Consider the following 21,076-nt stretch of genomic DNA (forward strand, 5'->3'; position numbering starts at 1 on the left):
AGATAGGAAATAGTTAAAACTTTAGAAATGTAAGGTGTTTTTGGTTTTAGATATTTATTTGTGCACAGAGGCCAAAGGAAGGTGCCAGGTGGCATCTGGATGCTCAGCCTAGTCTTTGAGGCAGGGCTCATGCTTTACTGGCTAGGCTGGAAGCCAGCAACCTCCAGCAACCCTGTTTCTCTCCCAGAGCTGGGTTTACAGGAATGTGCTAGATAACCAGTTTCTTACCTGGGGCTGACATCCAAATTCCAGTCATGGCTGCGCAGTGAGCACTCTGAATCTCTGAGCCCTCTCTCCAGCTTATTTTTAGGTTTTGTTTGAGACAAGGTCTCTTATGGAAACCTAGGCCAGCCCTGAACTCAAGGAAATCATCCTGCTTCCACCTTGAGTGCTGGATTACAAGTGTGCACCACCAAACACAACTAAAATGTAAGGTTTTAGTAAAACTAAAAAGATTTGCCTGAAATTCTTAAGCACCATGTCATACCTTAATATACCACAACCAATCACTTCCTATACTGTTTAAGAAGAGAGCAGTGGTATTTCACAAGCCATCTTTTATTAATGCAATATATGTTCATAAACTCTAGACAGTATTTTAAAATATACAATCTCTCAAAAGGAATATTCCACTAAGGAGAACAATAGATAACTTTAGGGTGGTCAGGTTTCACAGCACAATGCACAAAAATCTGCAGGTGTCCTGGGAAGCAGGGGCTTCACTCCTGAGCGAGTCGCTCGATGACACGCCGGTAGTCCTCCACCAACTCCTGGAAGCGCTCTTCTAGCAGCTCGTGCTGCACGCTTATCTCTATCTGGTTCATCTGGTTGGTCAGCTCTTCTGGTCTCAGGCATTTCCTCATCTTGGCAAGATCTCTCTGCTTTTTCTAAGAAGCAAACAATTATTTTTTTAGACAAAGAAAGCATTTGCTTAAATAGCTACAACTTTAAGCCTTAAGTGTTAAAAATATTAACAGCGGGATAGAGATGGCTTGGCAGTTAAAAACACTCATTGTGCTTAGAGGGCCTGGGTTCAATGTCCAGCACCCACATGGCAGCTCACAACCACCTGTAACTCCAGTTCCAGAGGATCAAATACCCTCTTCTGAAACTCTGCAGGCTTGTGCATAAACCCAAGCATACACACATAAAATAAATAAATTAAAAAATAACAGTGGCTATATGCCCAATTTTTCCTATGCAGATTCTTCATTAAGGAAACACAGGAACTACAAACCTTCTAAGGAGTTAACAAGACCCAGTATTTGTGTCAGTGGTGATAAACACATACACACGTGGCTAGTACCCAGCTCTGAGCTGGGAGTGATAGTGCACACTTACAATCCCAGCACTTAGAAAGTAGAGTCAGGAATTCAACAATATCCTGGGCTACAAGAGACCGAATCTCAAAAAACTAATCAGGAACAGGGCTGGCATATAACTCAGCATTATAGTGCCTGCTTACTCAGTGGAGACACTCAAACATTTCTTAAATAAATAAAATACATTAATTGAAGATAACTGACATCATGTGCAACTATTCTTATTTTACTGTAAAATGATTATTTTTGGTGATACTTTATAATGTAACAAAGCTTGCCTAGAGATCAGAGTGCAGAGCTAGCCATACTAGTTAGCCAGAGGTGGCACACACCTTTAATCCCTCTGTGAGTTCAAGGCCACCCTGGTCTACATGAAATTGATCCAGTCTAAAAGAGAAACAGCCAAGCAGTGGTGGCTCACACCTTTTAATCTCAGTATTTGGGAGTCACATGACTTTAATCCCAGCACTAAGGAGGTGGAGACAAGAAGTGATATGGCTGGGAAGAGAGAGGAATATAAGGCAGGGCAGTCAGTCTGAGGACAGGGTTGCCCGTTTGGTCTGAGCATTGGTAAGAGCTCTAGTGGTTGGCCGCTCTGCTTCTTCAGCTTTTACCCCGATTGTTGACTCCAAGATTTTATTATTAAGATCAAAGAGGTCTGGAGAGATGGCTCAGAGGTTAAGAGCACTGGCTGCTCTTCCAGAGGTCCTGAGTTCAATTCCCAGCAACCACATGGTAGCTCACAACCATCTATAATGAGATCTGGTGCCCTTTCCTGGTATACAGGCATACATGGAAGCAGAATGTTGTATATATAATAAATAAATAAAATCTTAAAAAAAAGATCAAAGAGGATACATGCTACAATTATTTTTTATTTCTGAAAATTCAATAATGAAAGTTTAAAATAACATAATTTATTCCAGGAGCATGGACTTATCTATGAGAAAATCATGTACTAAGTTTAACTGTTTTACTTATATAACATATTAACTAGCATTTACTATTGAGTCTATTAGCTCATGACAGACATTTTTTTAAACCTTCCTCATTTTATAAAAATTGACATCACTATGCTGAGGAGTTTGAAATAAGTAGCTGTAACAATTTTATGCGAGACATCTGTAGCAGGCTAATCCTGTTCAGGATGGGCTAAGGACTAAGTTAGTAGCTATTGCAGTAGTTCATGCCCGAGACGGTGCAAGGCCAAACAAAGAAATCAGTGCTCTCTGTCACAAGTGGAGGGAGGGGCAGATGCAGGAAGGAAGCACTAGATAATGGGGCAAGAGTGAGAAGTATGCCAGCATGCCCACTTACTCCCAGTACACAGACAACTCATGTTTTGGACAAAGTGTTCTAGATTATTGCATCAGTTATTTTACTGCAGCAGGTGCTAAAGAGTTGGTGGTCACCTAGCATGTATGAAGTCCTGAGTGGGGTAAACTAAATTCCAGCACCCAGGATATGGAGACAGGAGGATCACAAGCTGAGGCCATGCTCGGTTGCACAATTAGTTCAAGGCCAGCCTGAGCTTTAAAAAAAAAAAAAGAAAAAAAGAAAAAAAAAAAAAAAGACTTCATACAGAGATCAGAAAAAAAAAATTAAAGTTGTTAAAAACCCAACAACTCTGAGAGAAGTTATTAGATGGAGGGAAAGTGATGAAGGAGCTAAACAATTTGGTCAAGTTCACAGACATTGAACTAGGAAGATAGGATTCAATCTCTAACAGTCTGGTTGGAATTCTGAATTCTAAGTCTGTCTTTCAAATGGCAATAAAAACTCAAACCACATTAAGCACATTCTATAACTAATAAATGACTCTTAAAGCGAATCTATAATTGTAGAATACCAGGCAAATGTGCCATGTTCATTACTTGAAAATGAATCTGTACTAATACATTTTAAGACAATACAATAAAGTACCAAAGATAAGTATATATGTACCCACCTACCTACACAAAATAGGATTTGTTTGCCTGAACTCAGAGATCTACTACCTGCTCTGCCTCCCAAGAGCTAGGATCAAGGGAGTGTATCACCATGCTCTCTCAGAGATAAGCCTTATCTCATACTGCACAAAAAACCCACAAATTTGGTGCTTGAGTTAAACTGCATTTTAAGACTTTGAATGTACTAAAATTATTAAAAACAGCATTTTTAATATTCCTTAAACTACATATTCTAATCAGGTGGTGGTGGCACACACCTTTACTCCCAGCTCCCAGGAGGCAGAAGCAGGGGCAGGACAGCCAGGGCTACACAGAGAAACCTTGCCTTGAAAACAAATATAGAAGCAACAACAAAAACAATTCCTATATATCCTACTTTGTATGTGTGTATATGTGTTACAAATTAAGGTTCTGAGACAAGATCTCAGCCCAGGCTAAACTCAAATTGACTATGTAAGCTGAAGATAACCTTGAACTTCTGATCCTCTATCTCTGCCTGGATTACAAGTGTGCACCACTGCTCACAATTTATGTGGTGCTGGTAATCAGACATAGGGCTGTACATATGCTAGAGATGAACTCTGTCAACTGAACAGCACCCCCAACTAGACTCTGAACTCTTGGCCCACGCTGCTTCCACTTCTTAAGTGCTGAAATCACAGGTATGTGCCACTGTACCAGCTTACAAATCTTGTTTTGCTTTTTAAAGTGTGTGTCTATGTGAGTATTTGTGTGTGAGGATGCCCAAGGATAACATGGGATACTCCTTAGAAATGCTGTTCACGTCCTTTGAGACAAGAGTCTTTACCTGGCCTAGAACTCACTAATTGAGCCCAGTCAGCAAGCCCCAGGGATCCTCTTGTCTCCAGTTTCCCAAGATTTCCTATTACTAATCAGGGAGCACCATACTAGCATTTTTTGTGGGTTCTGGAGTTAATTTCAGGCTCTCATGATTGTAAGGGTTTACTCACGGAGTTATTTCCTATCCCATACACATCAAGGTTTTGAAGAATGTGTAAAAAAGAACTTCTAAAGAGATTTTACGAAAAAGCATGCAAAAATATCTGACAAATTGGAAAATTAAAAATGACAGCTCTAAGCTGGGCGGTGGTGGCACACACCTTTAATCCCAGCACTGGGGAGGCAGAAGCAGAAAGATCTCTGAGTTCCAGGCCAGCCTGGTCTATAAAGCTACACAGAGAAACCCTGTCTAGAAAAATAAAAATAAACAAACAAAAGACAGTTCTATAATTAATGGACTGATGGAAGAATATTTTCTTCTTTAGCAAAATGATTTGGACTTTCCCATATCTGTCACTGTCGAGCTCTTCTTTCTTAAGCATTGACAAGAATATAATGGTTAAAGGACTGGAGGGATGGCTCAGTAGTTAAGTGTAAATGGCTCATGGGCGTTGGTGTTGCACACCTTTGATCCCAGCACTCAGGAGGCAGAGGCAGAGGCAGGCAGATCTCTGAGTTTGAAGCCAGCCTGGTTTACAGAGCGAGTTCTAGGACAGGCTTCAAAGCAATACAGAGAAATCCTGTCTTGAAAGACCCCCCCCCAAAAAAAAAAAGAGTAGATGGCTCAGTAGATACTATAGAGGACCAAAGTTCAGTTCCCAGCACCCATGTGGGTAGCTTACAATCTCCTGTTAAATGCAGTTCCATGGGATCCAACACGCTGTTCCAGTTTCTGTGGGCACCTGTACTCAGATGTACATATTCCTCCAATACACATATATATACATAATAAAAATAGGGCTGGAGAGATGGCTCAGTGGTTAAGAGCACTTGCTGCTCTTCCAAAAGATCCAGATTCAGTTCTCAGCAGCCACATGGAAGCTTACAACTGCCTATAACTCCAATTTTGGGGATGCCCTATTCTTGCCTTTACTGGCACCAGGCATGCATGCAACCACTCACACATATACATTAAACAAAAATCTTAAAATCACTTACTCACTTTCTCTCTCGATGCTCAAGAATCTTCAAAGTCTTACCTTATAAGGGCTAATTAGTCTTCTTTTAATGTCCAGTCTGTAGCTTCTGTATTGTTCAGCATCACTCATGTCAGTTACCAGCAGTCGAAGAATTTCATAAACACGTCTAGCATGTTGCTAAACAAATGAAACAAGAAATATGAACATTTTCATACTAAAGAGAGACAGTTTTTCTAAAAGAACACAGAGTATACTTAATATCTGTAATAGACAAAGAATTATGATGATTGGTAGAGGAAAAATAAAAAATAGTCTGCTCTCAAAAAATTAGTAGCTTTGCAGGTAACAATGACTGAGGTGTTCTAGGACATGATGGTAGCACAGCCTGGGAATGTGGGAAATGGTTAAAGAATATTCTTGTGAGAATGAAAAACAAAATTCAAGTGTTCTCCCTCACAGTCTCTCTCCTTCCTTCCTTTGTATGCGCGCGCACACACACACACACACACACACACACACACACACACACACACACACACACACACAGCTGGGGACCTGGGGACCTAACCCAATGACTCACATACCCTAGACAAGTGCTCTACCAATGAGTTACTATCCCCAGCCTCTAGGCTGAATTTGAAAGAGGAAAGCATTATCCTAGAAATGGGAGGGCACTGTATGTAAATTTATGCACATGCATATACACATAGAACAGAGCAGCTTGTTACAGCTGGAGGGAAAAAAGCAATAGGAAGAAGACACCAGGGAAGGGGACTGATAGATACAGGGTTAAAAAACCAGACTCCAACCTGGCCGCTATCAAGTTTTTCAATAGGAACAAAAGTGTTATGTACAAATTTCTAATTTAAGGAAATAATTCTTAAACTGAATACAAATGGTGCAAAAATGAGGGTAGAGAAATCAGCTAAACCACTAAGAGCTATAGATTAATGGTGGAACACTAGCCCAGCATGCATGAGGTCCTAGATGAAAGGGGAGAGGGAGAGGGAGGGAAGAGGAAGCCGGGGAGATGCTAAGCTATGAAATCAGAGAATTGGCTCTTGCAGAAGACCTGGGATCAATTCCCAGCACCTATGGGAAGGCTAAAAACCACCTATAACTCTAGTTCCAGGGAATTTGAATCTGATGGCCTCTTCTGATCTCTTCAGGCTCCAACACACGTTATACATATGATTAGGTACATACACATACACAGAAAAATATTTTTAATAGCTAAGCTATTAAACTAGGCAATCTTCTCTTTCACATAAAAAACAAAACAACACAATGAAGACATGAACTAAAACATAAGTAAGAATATTAAGGAGACAAGGACTCTATAGAGATGTATAAGGAATAACTGGGGAAACTATGAAATGGCTGCATTTTTAGAGAGCAGAGAACAGAGAGGAAGGTGACCATCAACTCAGGTCTAAGGTTGAGGATTTCAACAGTTCAGCATATATATATGAGTTCCAATTGTTTCCAAGAACAGTTAAAAAGACAGACTGAAGGGCTAAGTGGTAACCACCTACTTAGCATTTGGGTTAATCACCAGATAGCAGTGTAAAATGGGGAAGGGAAGAAGAGAAGAGGGGAGACAACAGGGAAGGGGAAGAGATTAGATTATATTAGCAAATGTTGGTACACTGAAGCCAGGAGTAGTGTCTTCTGTTTGTTACTTCAATTGTGAATTTATTTTGTTGGAGAGGTAGAGTGTGGTAAGTCTGTGGGAGGGCTATCTCAACTTCCTAGAAGATCTGTGACTTGAGTCTGAAATACTGAGTTCTATCTGGCCAGGCAAACAGTGGAATGATATTTATACAGAGACAGAGAAGTCAGATTTGGCATTCGTGAGAAATTGTAAGAAATGCAGCAAAGCCAAGAGCATGCTCAAAGCAGGAAGGAAGCTGAAAATAGCAAGGTGCAGATCAAGACACAATGAGCTCAGCATGCCCTACTTAGCAGTTTCCTTTTTTTCTTGTTAAACCATCATTTGTTAAAAAAAAGTGTTCATATACACTTTAGAACTGAGCTATTAATTACTCAATAAATACAGGTTTGATATAGTAAATAGATATATATTATTTCTAAGTATATATTCCTTATTTTAAATAGGAAGCCACTAATGGGCAGAAGATAGCGAGTTTCAGTTCACATTGTATTGCTGAAAGTAATCAGCAGATTTTTGGCTGTGGTTCTGAAAACCATACTCTAGATTTGATGGTTTAGATGAAATCTCCCAAGAAGAATGAGGGAAAAATGAGTATGAAGAAGAGTTACATTTAAGAAGCATCTGAGGGTTGGAGAGATGGCTCAGAGGTTAAGAGCACCAACTGCTCTTCCAGGAGTCCTGAGTTCAATTCCCAGCAACCACATGGTGGCTTACAACCATCTGTTATGAGATCTGGTGCCCTCTTCTGGTGTGCAGATATACATGGAAGCAAAATGTTGTATACATAATAAATTAAAAAATCCTAAAAAAAAAAAAAAAAAAAAAAAAGCACCTGAAAGAATAAAAACTAGCTGGGCAGTGATGGGGCATACCTCACAGCACTTGGGAGGCAGAGGCAGGCAGATCTCTGTGAGTTAGAGACTAGCCTGGTTTACAAGAGCTAGTTCCAGGACAGGCTCCAAAACTACACAGGGAAACCCTGTCTTGAAAAAAACAAAACAAACAAACAAAAAGAATAGAAACTAGCAGAAGTGTTACAATTAGGGTTAAAATGTGCACGGATTACAGGAACCATGAAGCTCTCAAAGCCAAGGTGGCCAGCAGTATCAAATGGCTTCCTTAACACTGAACCCATGTATTTCATACTCCAACCCCTACCCATTCTTTAGTTTTTACAAAAGGCTATTCTGCCAAGACAAATTAGAAAAAGAAGTGCAAGAGTTGAATGCATCAAGAAGGAAATTTCACCAGGCAGTGGTGGTGCACACCTTTAATCCCAGCACTTGGAAGGCAGAGTCATGTGGATCTCTGTGAGTTGAAGCCAGACTGGTCTACAGACTGAATCCCAGGACAACCAGGGCTGTTACACAGAAACCCTGTCTTGAAACCCCACCACAAATGGAAATTCTATTAACTTTATTAGTTACAATGTGAATTTTCACACTAAAACTCATTTGAATGTGAAAAAAAGCACTGCCTTCCCCATGAAGTGCCCTGAATCTCTTTCATAAATATGTACTAACATATATAACTTCTTTGACATCCCATGTTTTTCCTATCCCTATATTTACTACTTTAAAATTTAAACAAATATATAGCATAAAAAAATGGGAGCTAGCAAGATGGCTCAGTGGGTAAAGATATATGCAGCCAACCCTGATTACCTGAGTTTAATCCCTGGAGCCAACAAGGTAGAAGGAGAAAATCAATTCTAGGGAGTTGACCACTGACCTTCACACTTGCACAAAAGAAAGTGTATTGCCCCCCCAACATTAAAAAAAAATATAGAAAATGAAAATTACACATTTTCTTACTACTTTTCTACCAATACATCTCCAGGGATAGAATCACTTCACAGTTTAGTGTTTTAGGGCTGGAGAGACAGCTTAGAAGAGCACTGGCTGCTCTTCTAGAAGACCTGGTTCCATTCTCAGTACCTACATGGTGGTTCACAACTGTCAGTTTCAAGGGATCAGATACCTTTTAATTTCCTTGGTTACCAGGCACACATATAGCATAGACATACATGTAGGCAAAACAACATACACATAAAATCTTGCACCCAAAAACTTAAATTAAAAAAGATTTTACTGAATTTTCATATGGGGATGGTGGTGGTACAAGACTTGTACCAAGGGCCATGTTAGAACTCCGAGGACAACTTTCTGGAGTTGCCTTTCCACTTTCACCATGTGGATCCTGGGGACTAAATTCAAGTCATTAGGCTTGGTAGCAAACTCCCTTACCCACTAAGCCATTCCGCCAGTACAGTTTATCCTTTTACTCATCTTTGCTCTGATTATTATACTTAGTACAACAAAAAAAAATATTCTCTTCTCATTTATCAATAAGGAAAGTGAATACTTAGTAGTACAGTGTAACGTATTCCCTCATCACTCTGTCAATTAGGAAAGTGAGGTACAAACCATAAACTAAACTGCTTTAGGAGACAGAGCCAAGTTCTAGATGTAGGCTGGAACCTGGACATATGACTTCAGAACCTACAGTCTAACCACTGTTGCTTCCCACACATCTTAATGTCCTTACAATAGTTTAGTCAAGTACTTAAAATTATTTTTTAGATGTTTATCGCCTACAAGCTAAAAATCAAAAAATACCTTATTTATTTTGAACTTCTGTTGTGCTTGTATTGCCATATCTTCATTGAATCCTTGCATTAATCTTTCCCGGGAGAAACAGGGCAAATCTTGACAAAGCTTCACAAGCACAAAGTCTCTTAGTTTTACATAGCTTTTGGATGGATCTTCAGCTAAAAAAAAAAGAAAAGAAAAATATGTCACTGCCCTTACCCAACACAGTTCCACCACCATTTATAATCTCAGTAATATGGTAACATTCTGAAAAGAAAATTATATACCCAAAAGTCACAATATTAAGATAATTTCTGATAACTATTGTATTAAGTAAAATGGCAGGTATGCTTTACAAAGACATTTATACTATTTATGAAATGAGAGCTGCTCATTTTACACATCCATTGTTTGACTGGAATGTTACCACATGCATCTTCATTTTAACTGCAGTCAAATTAGCCATATAAATAAAATATTCAGGTTTGGACAATAATTTCAAATGCATTCATTTTTTTGGTAGCTAAGGATTCCAAGGTCAACCATCAGTTTATTTTTTTTAAGGCACTGGGCCTAGTGGCCCATGTCTTCATGTATGTATGTATGTATTTATTTATTTATTTTTATTTTATGTGAATTGGTGTTCTGCCTGCATGTATGTCTGTGTGAGGGTATCAGATCTTGGATTTATGGACAGTTGTAAGCTGTCATGTGGATGCTGGGAATTGAACCCGGGTCCTCTGGAAGAGCAGTGGGTGCTCTTAATCACTGAGCCATTTCTCCAGCCCAGCTATCACTTTCTTTTAAAAGAATTTTTGTAAAAAAAATAAATAAATAAAAGGAAAAAATAAAAAAATAAAAGAATTTTTGTTGTTTTTTTGAGACAAGGTTTGTCTGTAGCTTTGGAGCCTGTCCTGGAACTCACTCTGTAGACCAGGCTAGCATCGAACTCAGAGATCCGCCTGCCTCTGCCTCCCAAGTGCTGGGATTAAAGGTGTGCGACACCACTGCCTGGCTTAAAAGACTTTTTAATTCATTGCTTTAGAATTTCATACAGCATATAATGTGTTTTAATCAAGCCCCCTTTTTATTCTCTACTCCAAGTCTTCCCATATTCCCCAAATGTAGCAACTGTACATTCCAACAGCAACATTCCCCAACAGCTTTTTTTTAAAAAAATATTTTATTTATTTATTATGTATATAACATTCTGCTTCCATGCATATCTGCACACCAGAAGAGGGCACCAGATCTCATAACAGATAGTTGTGAGCCACCATGTTTTTGCTGGGAATTGAACACAAGACCCCTGGAAGAGCAGTTGGTGCTCTTAACCTCTGAGCCATCTCTCCAACCCAATCCAACAGCTTTTACTACCCTCCAATAATAATTCTTGAAGAATATGGTAAGGACACAATTTTGATCCTTCTTTCATTTCTGAATATCACACATCTTTTATGTTTCCCCATGGTGCAACTACATTAAATTAAGTAGCAAGCAGTCCAGTCAACATTGGAGTAAGACAGATAGAAATAATACTCAGCAGAGTTGTGTCATTCATAGATGTAGGACCATGGGACATTATCCCATTTCTGTGTCTCCATTTCCTATGAGTTGAAAAGTTAAATGAGTTGAAAAGAATGAATGTCAGGCTGAAGAGAAGGTGTAGCATTCAGATGGTAAAGGCACTTTCTGCACAAGCTTGACAATCTGAGTTCAATTTCCAGAATCCATTTAAAGGTGGAGACAACCAACTCCACAAAATTCTCCTCTGATCTCAACACATGTACATGCTCTCACACACACAAATGATAAAACTGTGTTTAAGTGTTAGACTCCATGCATATCTTTGTACAATGTGCACCTATGCTTCAGAGGCCATGAGATCCTCTAGAACCAGAGTTACAACCACCTGTGGATGCTGGGAATCGATCCTGGGTCCTTCAGAAGAGTAGTCAATGCTCTTTACTGCTGAGCCATCTCTCCAGCCCCTCATAAGATTTTCTGATGTCACACTACTTTAAAGATATACTAATTTACAGTATAGCACAAGCATAGGAACAGCCTGATAAAATGGAGAATCCCAAGCAAACATTTATTATGGCCATTTTCTGACAAAGTAACCAACACAATTCAATATAGGCAGTTTTTTCAACAAATGGGGGGTTGGAAAGTGGGATCTCCACAAGCAAAGGGGTGAAGCTGAAGTTTCATTTCCTCATACCAAATACGTACACAGAACAAGTAAAACTGTAACTCGGCTGGGCAGTGGTGGCACATGCTTCTAATCCCAGCACTCAGCAGGCAGAGGCAGGAGGATCTCTTGTGAGTTCAAGGCCAGCCTGGTCTACAGAGAGAGTACCAGGACAGGCAACAAAGTTACAAAAAGAAACCCTGTCTCAAAAACCAAAAACAATAACAAAAAAACCCAAAAGACAAAAAACGATAAAACTCTCTTGGAAGGGGGGTGGGTCATGGTGGTGCACCTTTAATCCCAGCACTCAGGAGGCAGAGGCAGGAGGATATCTGTGAGTCCAAGGGCAGCCTGATCTACAGAGTGAATTCCAGTACAGCCAGGGCTACACAGAGAAACCCTGTCTTAAAAAAAAAAAAAAAAAAAAAATCACAACAATGATATGCCATTTTTCTCACAAGGATGACCAGAACTAGAAAGACAACACCAAATTTGATGATGTGCAGAAACTGAGACCCAAATACACTACAGATGCTACTGTAAAACACTGCAGTCACTCTGGAACACAGTCCAGTGATTCTTTAAAAGGTTGGACACAATTGCTGAGCTTTCACAACTTCCATCCTTTGAAGTGTGAAACAGAAATCCATATAAAGACATGTACACTTGACAGGCACGGTGGTGCACGCCTTTAATCCCAGCATTTGGGGGTCAGAGGCAGTTGGATCTCTGTGAGTTCAAGGCCAGCTTGTTTTATATGTTGAATTCCTAGCCAGTCAGAACTACACAATGAGACCCTGTTTTAAAATGACAACAACAACAACAAAAATTAGATTCAAATGTTCATATTATTCCTATGAGCCAAAAATTGAAATAACCCAATGTCTGCTCAACTGATGAATAAAATGTAATATATCCATACAATGGAATGTATTTGGCAATAAAAAGAAATTAAGTACTGACAGTTTTATTGTCAACATCATAGGAAATTAACAGTACTTTTTTTTCTATAAATAGGTGAATTATGTTAAGGCTATAAAGGTCTAACACAGGATTAATGAAATATATATAGTCATTCAATGCACAGATATAGAACTGGGTTCTTACCATCATAGCCATACAGTTAACAAGTAAACACTATTTGACTATGGCTTTAAAGCAAAAACTGAAATCCCATCAATGTGTTAGTCTGATGATAAGAATGAAGAAACCATGATATTCCACTGTTGGAGCCCCTCCTACTCTTTTGGAGTTTTCTCACTTTCCCCCAATCATCTAGATAGGAGGTACTTCCCCAGTCCCCCTTTTGAGAAAGTTATTTTTTGTATTGGCTCTGGAGATACTTTATTAATGTACTGAATTTAATACTGAATTCTGGAATGAACCACTGTCTTATTTCTCTTCTCCTTTGTACTATTACTGTTTTACCTTTGGTAACTGTCAAGTTTTCTTTCCCCTTTTGTTGTTTGCTGTGCTTGTTGAGGCAGGGTCTCTATGAGGCCCAAACCATCAAACATAATCCTTCTGCCTCAACCTCCTGAGTGCTGGGCTCACAGGCATGCATCACAGAACCTAGTTAGCACTCTTTTTATTACTTTATTATTATTTTTAGTTAGCACTCTTAATCTCTTCATATAAATCTGCAGTGTTATGTTCTTTTGGTCTAAAGAATTTCTCTAGTGTTTCTTATAAACCATGTCTGCTAGTAACAGACTTCCTTGGTCTTTATTTTGCTATCCTTTTGAAGGCTAATGTGATAGCCTTCACATTAGCCTTCAAAACTGAACACAAATCTTACACAAGTGGTGCTCACCCCATTTGTACATGTTTTTGCTACTATAATGTTTAGATAAACTATGAATGACTTATGATCAGAGACAAGGAGCAGGTAGATCCTGATTCTAAAGTTAAGACACCCCACTAAACAAGTTTATTCAGTGTCAGCTTTCCCAAGTCTATCTAAATTAGTTAAAACAACAACAAAATCCTAAACTGCATTCTGAATACTGGTTTAAAATAAATTTAGTATGAATATAAATTTAAGTAACATATATCTTCAGGAAAGTTTAGAAACAATATCAGAGCAAAACTGAGAAAAGTCAAAAAACTCAAACTACATTTTTATCTAAAAAATTTCACACAAATAAAGAAAGTATGCCAAATTTTTGTTTTGTTTTTTGTTTTTGTTTTCTGAGACAGGGTTTCTCTGTGTATGAAGCTTTCGAGCTCCTGGCACTCACCCTGGAGACCAGGCTGGCCTCAAACTCACAGAGATCTGCCTGCCTCCGCCTCCTGTGTGCTGGGATTAAAGGCATGTGCCACCAACACCCGGCGGCTTTTTTTTTTTTTAATTAATTTATTTTTTTACATTCCATTCCCAGTTCCCCCTTCCTTCCTCCCCTCCTTCCCCCCCCATTTGCTCCTTAGAGAGGGTAAAGCCTCCCCTAGGAAGTCTACTAAGTCGGTCCCATCATCTCGTTGAGGCAGGACCAAGGCACCTCTCCACCCCCACACCCTTGTGTCTAGGCTGAGCAAGATATCTCTCCATACAGAATGGGCTCCACTAAGTCAGCTTGTGCATTAGTGTTAGATCTTGGGCCCACTGCCAGTGGCCTCATATATTGTCCCAGTCATACCATTGTCATCTATATTAAGGGAATCTAGTTCGGTCTTAGCAGGTTCCCCATTTGTCAGACCTGAGTCAGTGATCTCTCACTAGCTTGGGTCAACTGTTTCTGTGGTTTCCCCATCATGGTCTTGACTCCTTTGTTCATATTATCGCTCCTCCCTCATTTCGATTGTACTCCAGGAGCTTGGCCCATTGGTTAGTTGTGAATTTCTGCATCCGCTGCCATTTTTTTTTAAAAAATAGTTTAAAAAAAACAACAACTACAAACTGATGTTTTTTGTTTGAAGCTTAAGGGGTCATACCACCACTCAAGCTTTAAGATCTTTAACTACAAGGATCAGCTTTAAAATGATGATATTCAATAATTTGTGATATTCTTCAATCTCCTTGTTTTTAATTATACAAAGAAGCTAGAGATGTAGCTCAATTGGTAGAGTACTTTTCTAGAATATACAAGGTCCTGGTTCAATCCCCAGCACTGTTTTAAAAACCCAGCATGGTAATACATGCCTGTAATGCCACCACTTGTGAGGAACAAGCAAGGGTATCAGGAATCCAAAGTCATACAAGTTCAAGGCCTTCTCTCAAAAATAGGGCTATGAGGCTTGGAGAGTATCTTAGTGGGCATGAAAATCTGAGTTCAGATCACACCACTCATCAAAAACCCAGGTGTTGGCCATGTGCTGCTATAACTCCAATGCTTTGGAATGAAAAGTAAAGGCAAGAGCACCACTAGGGCTTGCTAACTGCACATTTGGCTTCAGAGGTTCAGTAAGAGACTGCCTCAATGGAGCAAGGTAGAGAATGATGAAACAGGACATTCAACATTCTCCACTAGCCTCTGAATGCATATGCAAAAAGCACATACACCTAGCATACATACACACATACACCATACACAGGCCACATTCACATAAAAGTAATATATTTGAAGATAAAATCTGCTTGAATATAAATCAGCTTGCCAGGCGGTGGTGGCGCACACCTTTAATCCGAGCACTTGGGAGGCAGAGGCAGGCAGATCCCTATGAGTTGTTCAAGGCCAGCCTGGTCTACAAAGTGAGTTCCAGGACACCTGGGCTGTTATACAGAGAAACCCAGTCTTGCAAAACCTAAAAAAGGTCATCTTATAGCATAAAGTGTTCTACCATGTTTAAAAGCCTCTCTGTATTAATATTAATATCACATTAAAATAATGTGATGAAAACAAGATAACATAAATCAGCTAAGTATATAAAAGTACACATTAACATTTTAAAAATGTATATAGCCCATCTCAGAACAAGGGGCTTTAAAAAATAAATATTAGTTGTTAATATACTATTGGTAGATTAAATAATGCTGAATATATATATGTATACATATTAGCCAAAATCAATTTCTACTGTCTAATGAAACAAACTGCAGATTCTATCTATATTCAGAGAAGTATTCAAATTCTATCCCTCTAGAAACTGACAGCTTCAAAAATAAAGACAGTGTATATAATAAGGAACTGTCTGCCAATAAAACTGAAGCATATATATATATATGTATATATATATACATATATATATATATATATATATATATATGTATATATATACATATTTGAGATCAATAGAAATTGCATCTCAAATATGTATTCACTGAGAATAGAACCTAAGCGACCAATGATTAAATATTAATTATAATTATTTCTGCCAATATGTTAAGGAAGCAAAGGCCACGGAAATACTGACACCCTGGATTTCAAAGGGAGACCCAAAGAGTTAAAAACATAAAACAATGGAGAAATAGACAACTAAATGACTAGAGCACAAAATTCAGTAATTTTTCTTTCTTTTGTTTTTAGTGTTTTTTAAGGACGCTGTATGGAGCCTAAGAGAAATATATTAATGAGAGCAGCTAACGAAGCATTTTTAGCATTTTGTAATGCCAAGAAATGTGAATGCTGAAAATAAAGGTCGATACTCAGTTGTCAAATTCAGACATCCTTTTAGCATGTTTAGCTTTTCTCTTTAAAGACTTCAGTTTCTAATGAATCATAGCAATGAATAAAGGGTACTATTATTAATGACTCTTCACTGAGATTTAAGAAAGAAAATTCTTTATCTGCTAATTGGTGCTAAGTATCAAGGACTTTATTGGTTAGAATAGACAGAAAAAAGTAGTTAAGAGGCTTCAGAGAAACAACCCCTGCTGGCACATTACCCACTAGAGTAGACAAAGACTACTTATGTGAACTCCAGATTAACATCACCAAAAATGTCCCCTCATGTAGCACTGAGCCCAAGCTGTCAGTGAACAGAAGCTGGCAACTTTGGCTCAGCTCAAAGCAGTGGCAGAGGTAGCTGTACTGTCCTGATCATATTACAGGTCACAAAAAGTAGTGAAGGTGTCTGTCCCTTAATAACTTCTGATATAAGGTAAACCGAGTAATTACTTCCTTATCGCTGAAGTTTCAACTCCTTTTAACAACAGTGAGTCAGAGGAAAAGATAATTCAATACTGTAAATGTAGAACTCCCTTTTAGAATGCTGACCTGGTATAGCTCAGTGGTAGAATGTTTCCTAGCATGCACAAGGCCCTGGGTTTGTTTCTCACCACAGCAGAAACAACAACAACAAAGCCCAACATGATTTTCCTCTAGTTTATTAGTTTAAAACATTTAAAGATTACCTATGCATTAATTTTTATGTAAAGTAGAATTCTCTAGACCATAGTTGGGGGAAAGGTTTTGTTAACAGAAGACAATTCACTATTCTGGCAGCTCTATTTTTTTCTTCGTGAGCAAGCAAAATCCACAGATTATATGGAAAAAAAAATCTGCCCATTAGCTTATTTTATAAGCTTTCCAGTCCCACAGTCAACATTGTTTTGTTGTTGCTGTTGTTTCTTTAAACAATTTGATAAAATTTGGAAAAATAATTTTTAAAACAATTTACTGTTTTAGTGCACATTAAAATATGAATTTTAGAAACAAACTTAGTGTCTCAGCCAGTTGTGATGGCATAGGTCTTTACTCAGAAGTTGAGGCTGAAGTAGGCGGTTCTCAAACTCAAGGCTTGCCTAGCTTACATGATGGAAACCAATCTGGGTAACACAGCAATCAGTTCAAATAATCCAAAATAGATATCCTCATTTATTTACTTATTTTGAGGCACTGTGAATCAAATCCCCCAGGCCTCAAGCATCCTAGGTGAGCATTTTACCATTCAGTTCTACTATATCCCAGTTCCTATTTAAGCCTTTATAAAATAAACATTAATATCTAACTTGGATGTGAATATCTTGTACAAAGTGAGTAACTGTAACTGAAATGGATGGGACCGAAAGTGTTTCAGATTTTTGAATATCTTTTTGTTGTTTGTTTGTTTGTTTGTTTTTGTAGTATTTTTATAGTTTACTATTTGGATTCTTTAATTTGAAAATCTAAAATGTTTTAGAAATCTAAAATTTTGAGTATCAGGTTGGCACTCAAAAAATCTTGAATTTTTAAGTTAAAAAACAAAACAAAAAGCTTGGGGTGGAGGGGAGTGAGCTGCTCCAAACAATCTGAGTTCAGTCCCAGCACTCACATCCAGTGGCTCACAGCTACTTCTAACTCCAGCTCCAGGGATCCAATGCCCTTTATGGCCACACACACTAAAATAATCCTGAATTTTGGACTTCAGATTTTCAGATTGAGGATGATCAGCCCTATACAATACACATGAAGGGGGAAAAAAGAGTGACTCCCAAGTTTTTTAAAACTTGTTTGATTTTGAGACCAAGTCTTCCTATGTAGTTCACGTTAACCTCAAACTCTCAATCCTCCTGCCTCAGCCCTTTTAGTGCTAGGATTATAGGTATATATGCTACAACACCTGGCAGTGACTTTCAGTTGCATCAGCAACTTTATGAACAACAAATCTGAACATTACTCAGGGCAAGAAAATGACATCCGCTGCACAGTGATGCACATCTTTAATACCAGCACTGGGACAGCAAAGGCAGGCAGATGTCTACGAGTTCGAGGCCAGCCTGGTCTACAGAGTGAGTTCCAGGACAGCCAGGGCTAAACAGAGAAACTGTCTCAAAAAAAAAAAAGAAAGAAAGAAAAAGAAAACAAAACAACAGCAACAACAAAAGTGCATTCTATTAAGGAACTACTACTCCCCCACCACACTATGATTTAAAATTAATGGGCAGGTATCGTCTAAATGATGAAAATGTTTGCCAAATAAGCTATACCACACTTGCAATGCATTTACGGCTGACCAGTACTTCCCCAAATAGTATATATTTAGTTCATTATTTTTAATTTTGTTCACTTCAGTTAGGGATACAGTTCAATTTTCATAAAAGCATATGATCCAAAATATAACCTAAAGGCAATCTTCGGTCCCCTAAAGACCCCAGAGAATGCTAACACTTAAGACAGAAAAAACTAAGATGATGTTTGAGAAAGGTTCTTTTAGTAACATAAAATTTTACATACCTGTTATATCAAGAACTGAAGGAGATGCAATGTAGTATCTATGAACTGTTTCAAGAAGTTGAGCACCATGGCCCTGACCTTGAAATGGAGTCAGTATCAGCATCTGACTATAGTAAAGAAATTATTCTAAATTAAAACATCACATCATGGCCAGTTAAAAAAATCAAATTATGATAGCATAAATGTTGCTGCTTTTTAAAAATCAAACTTCAAGAAACTGAAAAATTACTAACATACTCAAAATTGGTTTCCTCTGCCAGACAGTTTCAAAGAAAACAATAAAATACATCAGCACATAGTCAATGAATGGTGATTTTTTTTTTTTTTAAACAAATCAACACTACTATAACAAGTATTGGAAACTTCAGCAGTTCCTTCTGAAATAAAAGACAAGGCACGTGTTATACTGCCAATTACCTTACACGTGGCCGGGTTTTGTCTGGGTACACATAGTAATTATAGACTGTCATGTAGCCTACGGTCGCAAAGAGCGTAGCTCCATCCTTATTATACTTCTCAAATCTGCAGATAAAACAGAAAGCCAAGCAGGTCAATTACAGTCGCGCTCCCATGCAGTGTCCATTTTCTTTTCCATTCTCTGACTGAATTTTCAGTGTCAGCAAGCTACTCTGTGAGGGCCCAATGGGTACACCTGCTATGTTCTGAATGTACAATTCACTTAATTGGTGTGCAGCAACTTGGATAAATCAGACCTCTTTACATCACTTCAGTGCACTTGCCTATTATAAAGATGAATAGGTGGCAAGTAAAAGAAAACACAGGCAAAGCTCATTTTACTGTTTAAGCCTACATTCAGGGCCCTAACAGACAACAGCATTTAATTCAGCTCTATTCTCAAGTTCCCCCAAAGCATAATGAAGGCAAACTCAAGCCCCATAAACAATAGTTTTTCTTTCCTGGGAAAAATATCATTATACTGTCCCCAATAATTGGGCTGCCACAATTAAAATGCTGGCTTTGTGGAGGTAATAAGGTCCACTGTTGCTTTAGAACTGTACTTACACTAGAAAGTAGTGCCATCTTTCATCATCCACGTCAATAAAGCTAGCAGTTTCAATAAACCACATCAAAAAGGTCTGAAGCCTTTCATGATATTCTCGAAAGCCTCTACATGTCATGTCAGCCTAGGGAAAAAGCCAGGAAAAGTCAGGTGAAACTCATCACTGAGGTAAGTGAAAGTCTGCAGAACACAAAACTATCTACCCTGTAGGAAACATTTACAAGTCTCAGGTTAAATATGTACACAAACATACAGTAAAAACAGATCTGGTTTTAGTGCCAATAAAAACCATTTTTTTCTGATGCTAGAATTATTGGATATACAATCCCATACAGATTCCAGGCAAAGGGAAATATTTCTTTTTACCTTATAGATCTGAAAAGTAAAGTTTTCTCCTCCTGTTGGACAAGAAACTGAGTATGTATGGAGTAGGGTTCCAAATGGCTTGAAATCAGCTTCCTTTTCCAGCAAAGAAAGAAAATCATTTGTGTTTGTGCAAAACCCAGGTGGAATGATTTGTCTGATTTTCCCTTCAACATCATCTGCCTGAGGAATAGAGGATGAAGAACAAAAATTAACAAATTTAGCTTTTAGGTGAAAATGTTTAGGTGAAATGTTTGTCTTTAAAATGTACAAAACTGGTTTAGAGGTAGTGATTAATCCCAGCACTCAGGAAGCAGAGTCAGATGGATCTCTGTGAGTTTGAGGCCAGCCTGGTCTACATAACAAGTTTTAGACCAGCCAGGGAGAGAACCCATGTTTCAAAACAAAACAAAAAAAATTTTAATGGACAAAATCAACAACTACCACAAAACTTCACAATTAGACTAAAGAAGTAAACAATGCAGTGAAATGAAAAAGGTTAAGTTTTACATAAACAAACTACTATCACAAAAGTCCGAGATGAGCATTAACATAAAAATAAACTAGAGGAGGCAGGTAGCCTAACAGTAAGTGCAAGAGTAACAGCAGTGCCATTTAGATTTTTAACATCATACAGAAAATGATTACCTACCACCCTTCAAGACAATCTTAAACCAAAAGACTGATTATTATTATTATATACATCTCAAAGAAACCATGTTATCCAAGACATGAAAAGATCACAAGCAGCAAGTGGTAAGGCTAGATAGTCTGACCAAATGAATAGCAAAGTAGACAGATAAGACCCTCATATGCTATACTAAGATAATTTTTAAAGTATCTCCACTTAAGAAATACAAAAATCATATGAATGCTTATATTATCCACCCATCTCCACAATGTGACAACTTTCATAGACTTGGATTTGTG

At 38.3% G+C, this 21,076-nt stretch overlaps 1 protein-coding gene across 1 annotated transcript in view; it reads right to left on the reverse strand.

The window, feature by feature from the left end:
- Positions 1-540: 540 nt before the first annotated feature.
- The window catches only part of Hat1 (histone acetyltransferase 1), a 44,791-nt gene continuing 24,255 nt past the window's right edge, over positions 541-21,076 (reverse strand). Inside the window, exons 5-11 of the mRNA XM_027420199.2 lie at positions 20,150-20,329; positions 19,786-19,907; positions 19,180-19,284; positions 18,763-18,869; positions 9,505-9,656; positions 5,272-5,388; positions 541-887 (exon numbers count right to left, since the gene is read on the reverse strand). Of these exons, the coding sequence (XP_027276000.1) occupies positions 720-887; positions 5,272-5,388; positions 9,505-9,656; positions 18,763-18,869; positions 19,180-19,284; positions 19,786-19,907; positions 20,150-20,329 (951 nt within the window). The 3' untranslated portion in view covers positions 541-719. The remainder of the gene's footprint in view (positions 888-5,271; positions 5,389-9,504; positions 9,657-18,762; positions 18,870-19,179; positions 19,285-19,785; positions 19,908-20,149; positions 20,330-21,076) is intronic.

The sequence above is a fragment of the Cricetulus griseus genome, chromosome 6 (genome assembly GCF_003668045.3).
Source record: "Cricetulus griseus strain 17A/GY chromosome 6, alternate assembly CriGri-PICRH-1.0, whole genome shotgun sequence".
NCBI lineage: Eukaryota > Metazoa > Chordata > Mammalia > Rodentia > Cricetidae > Cricetulus > Cricetulus griseus.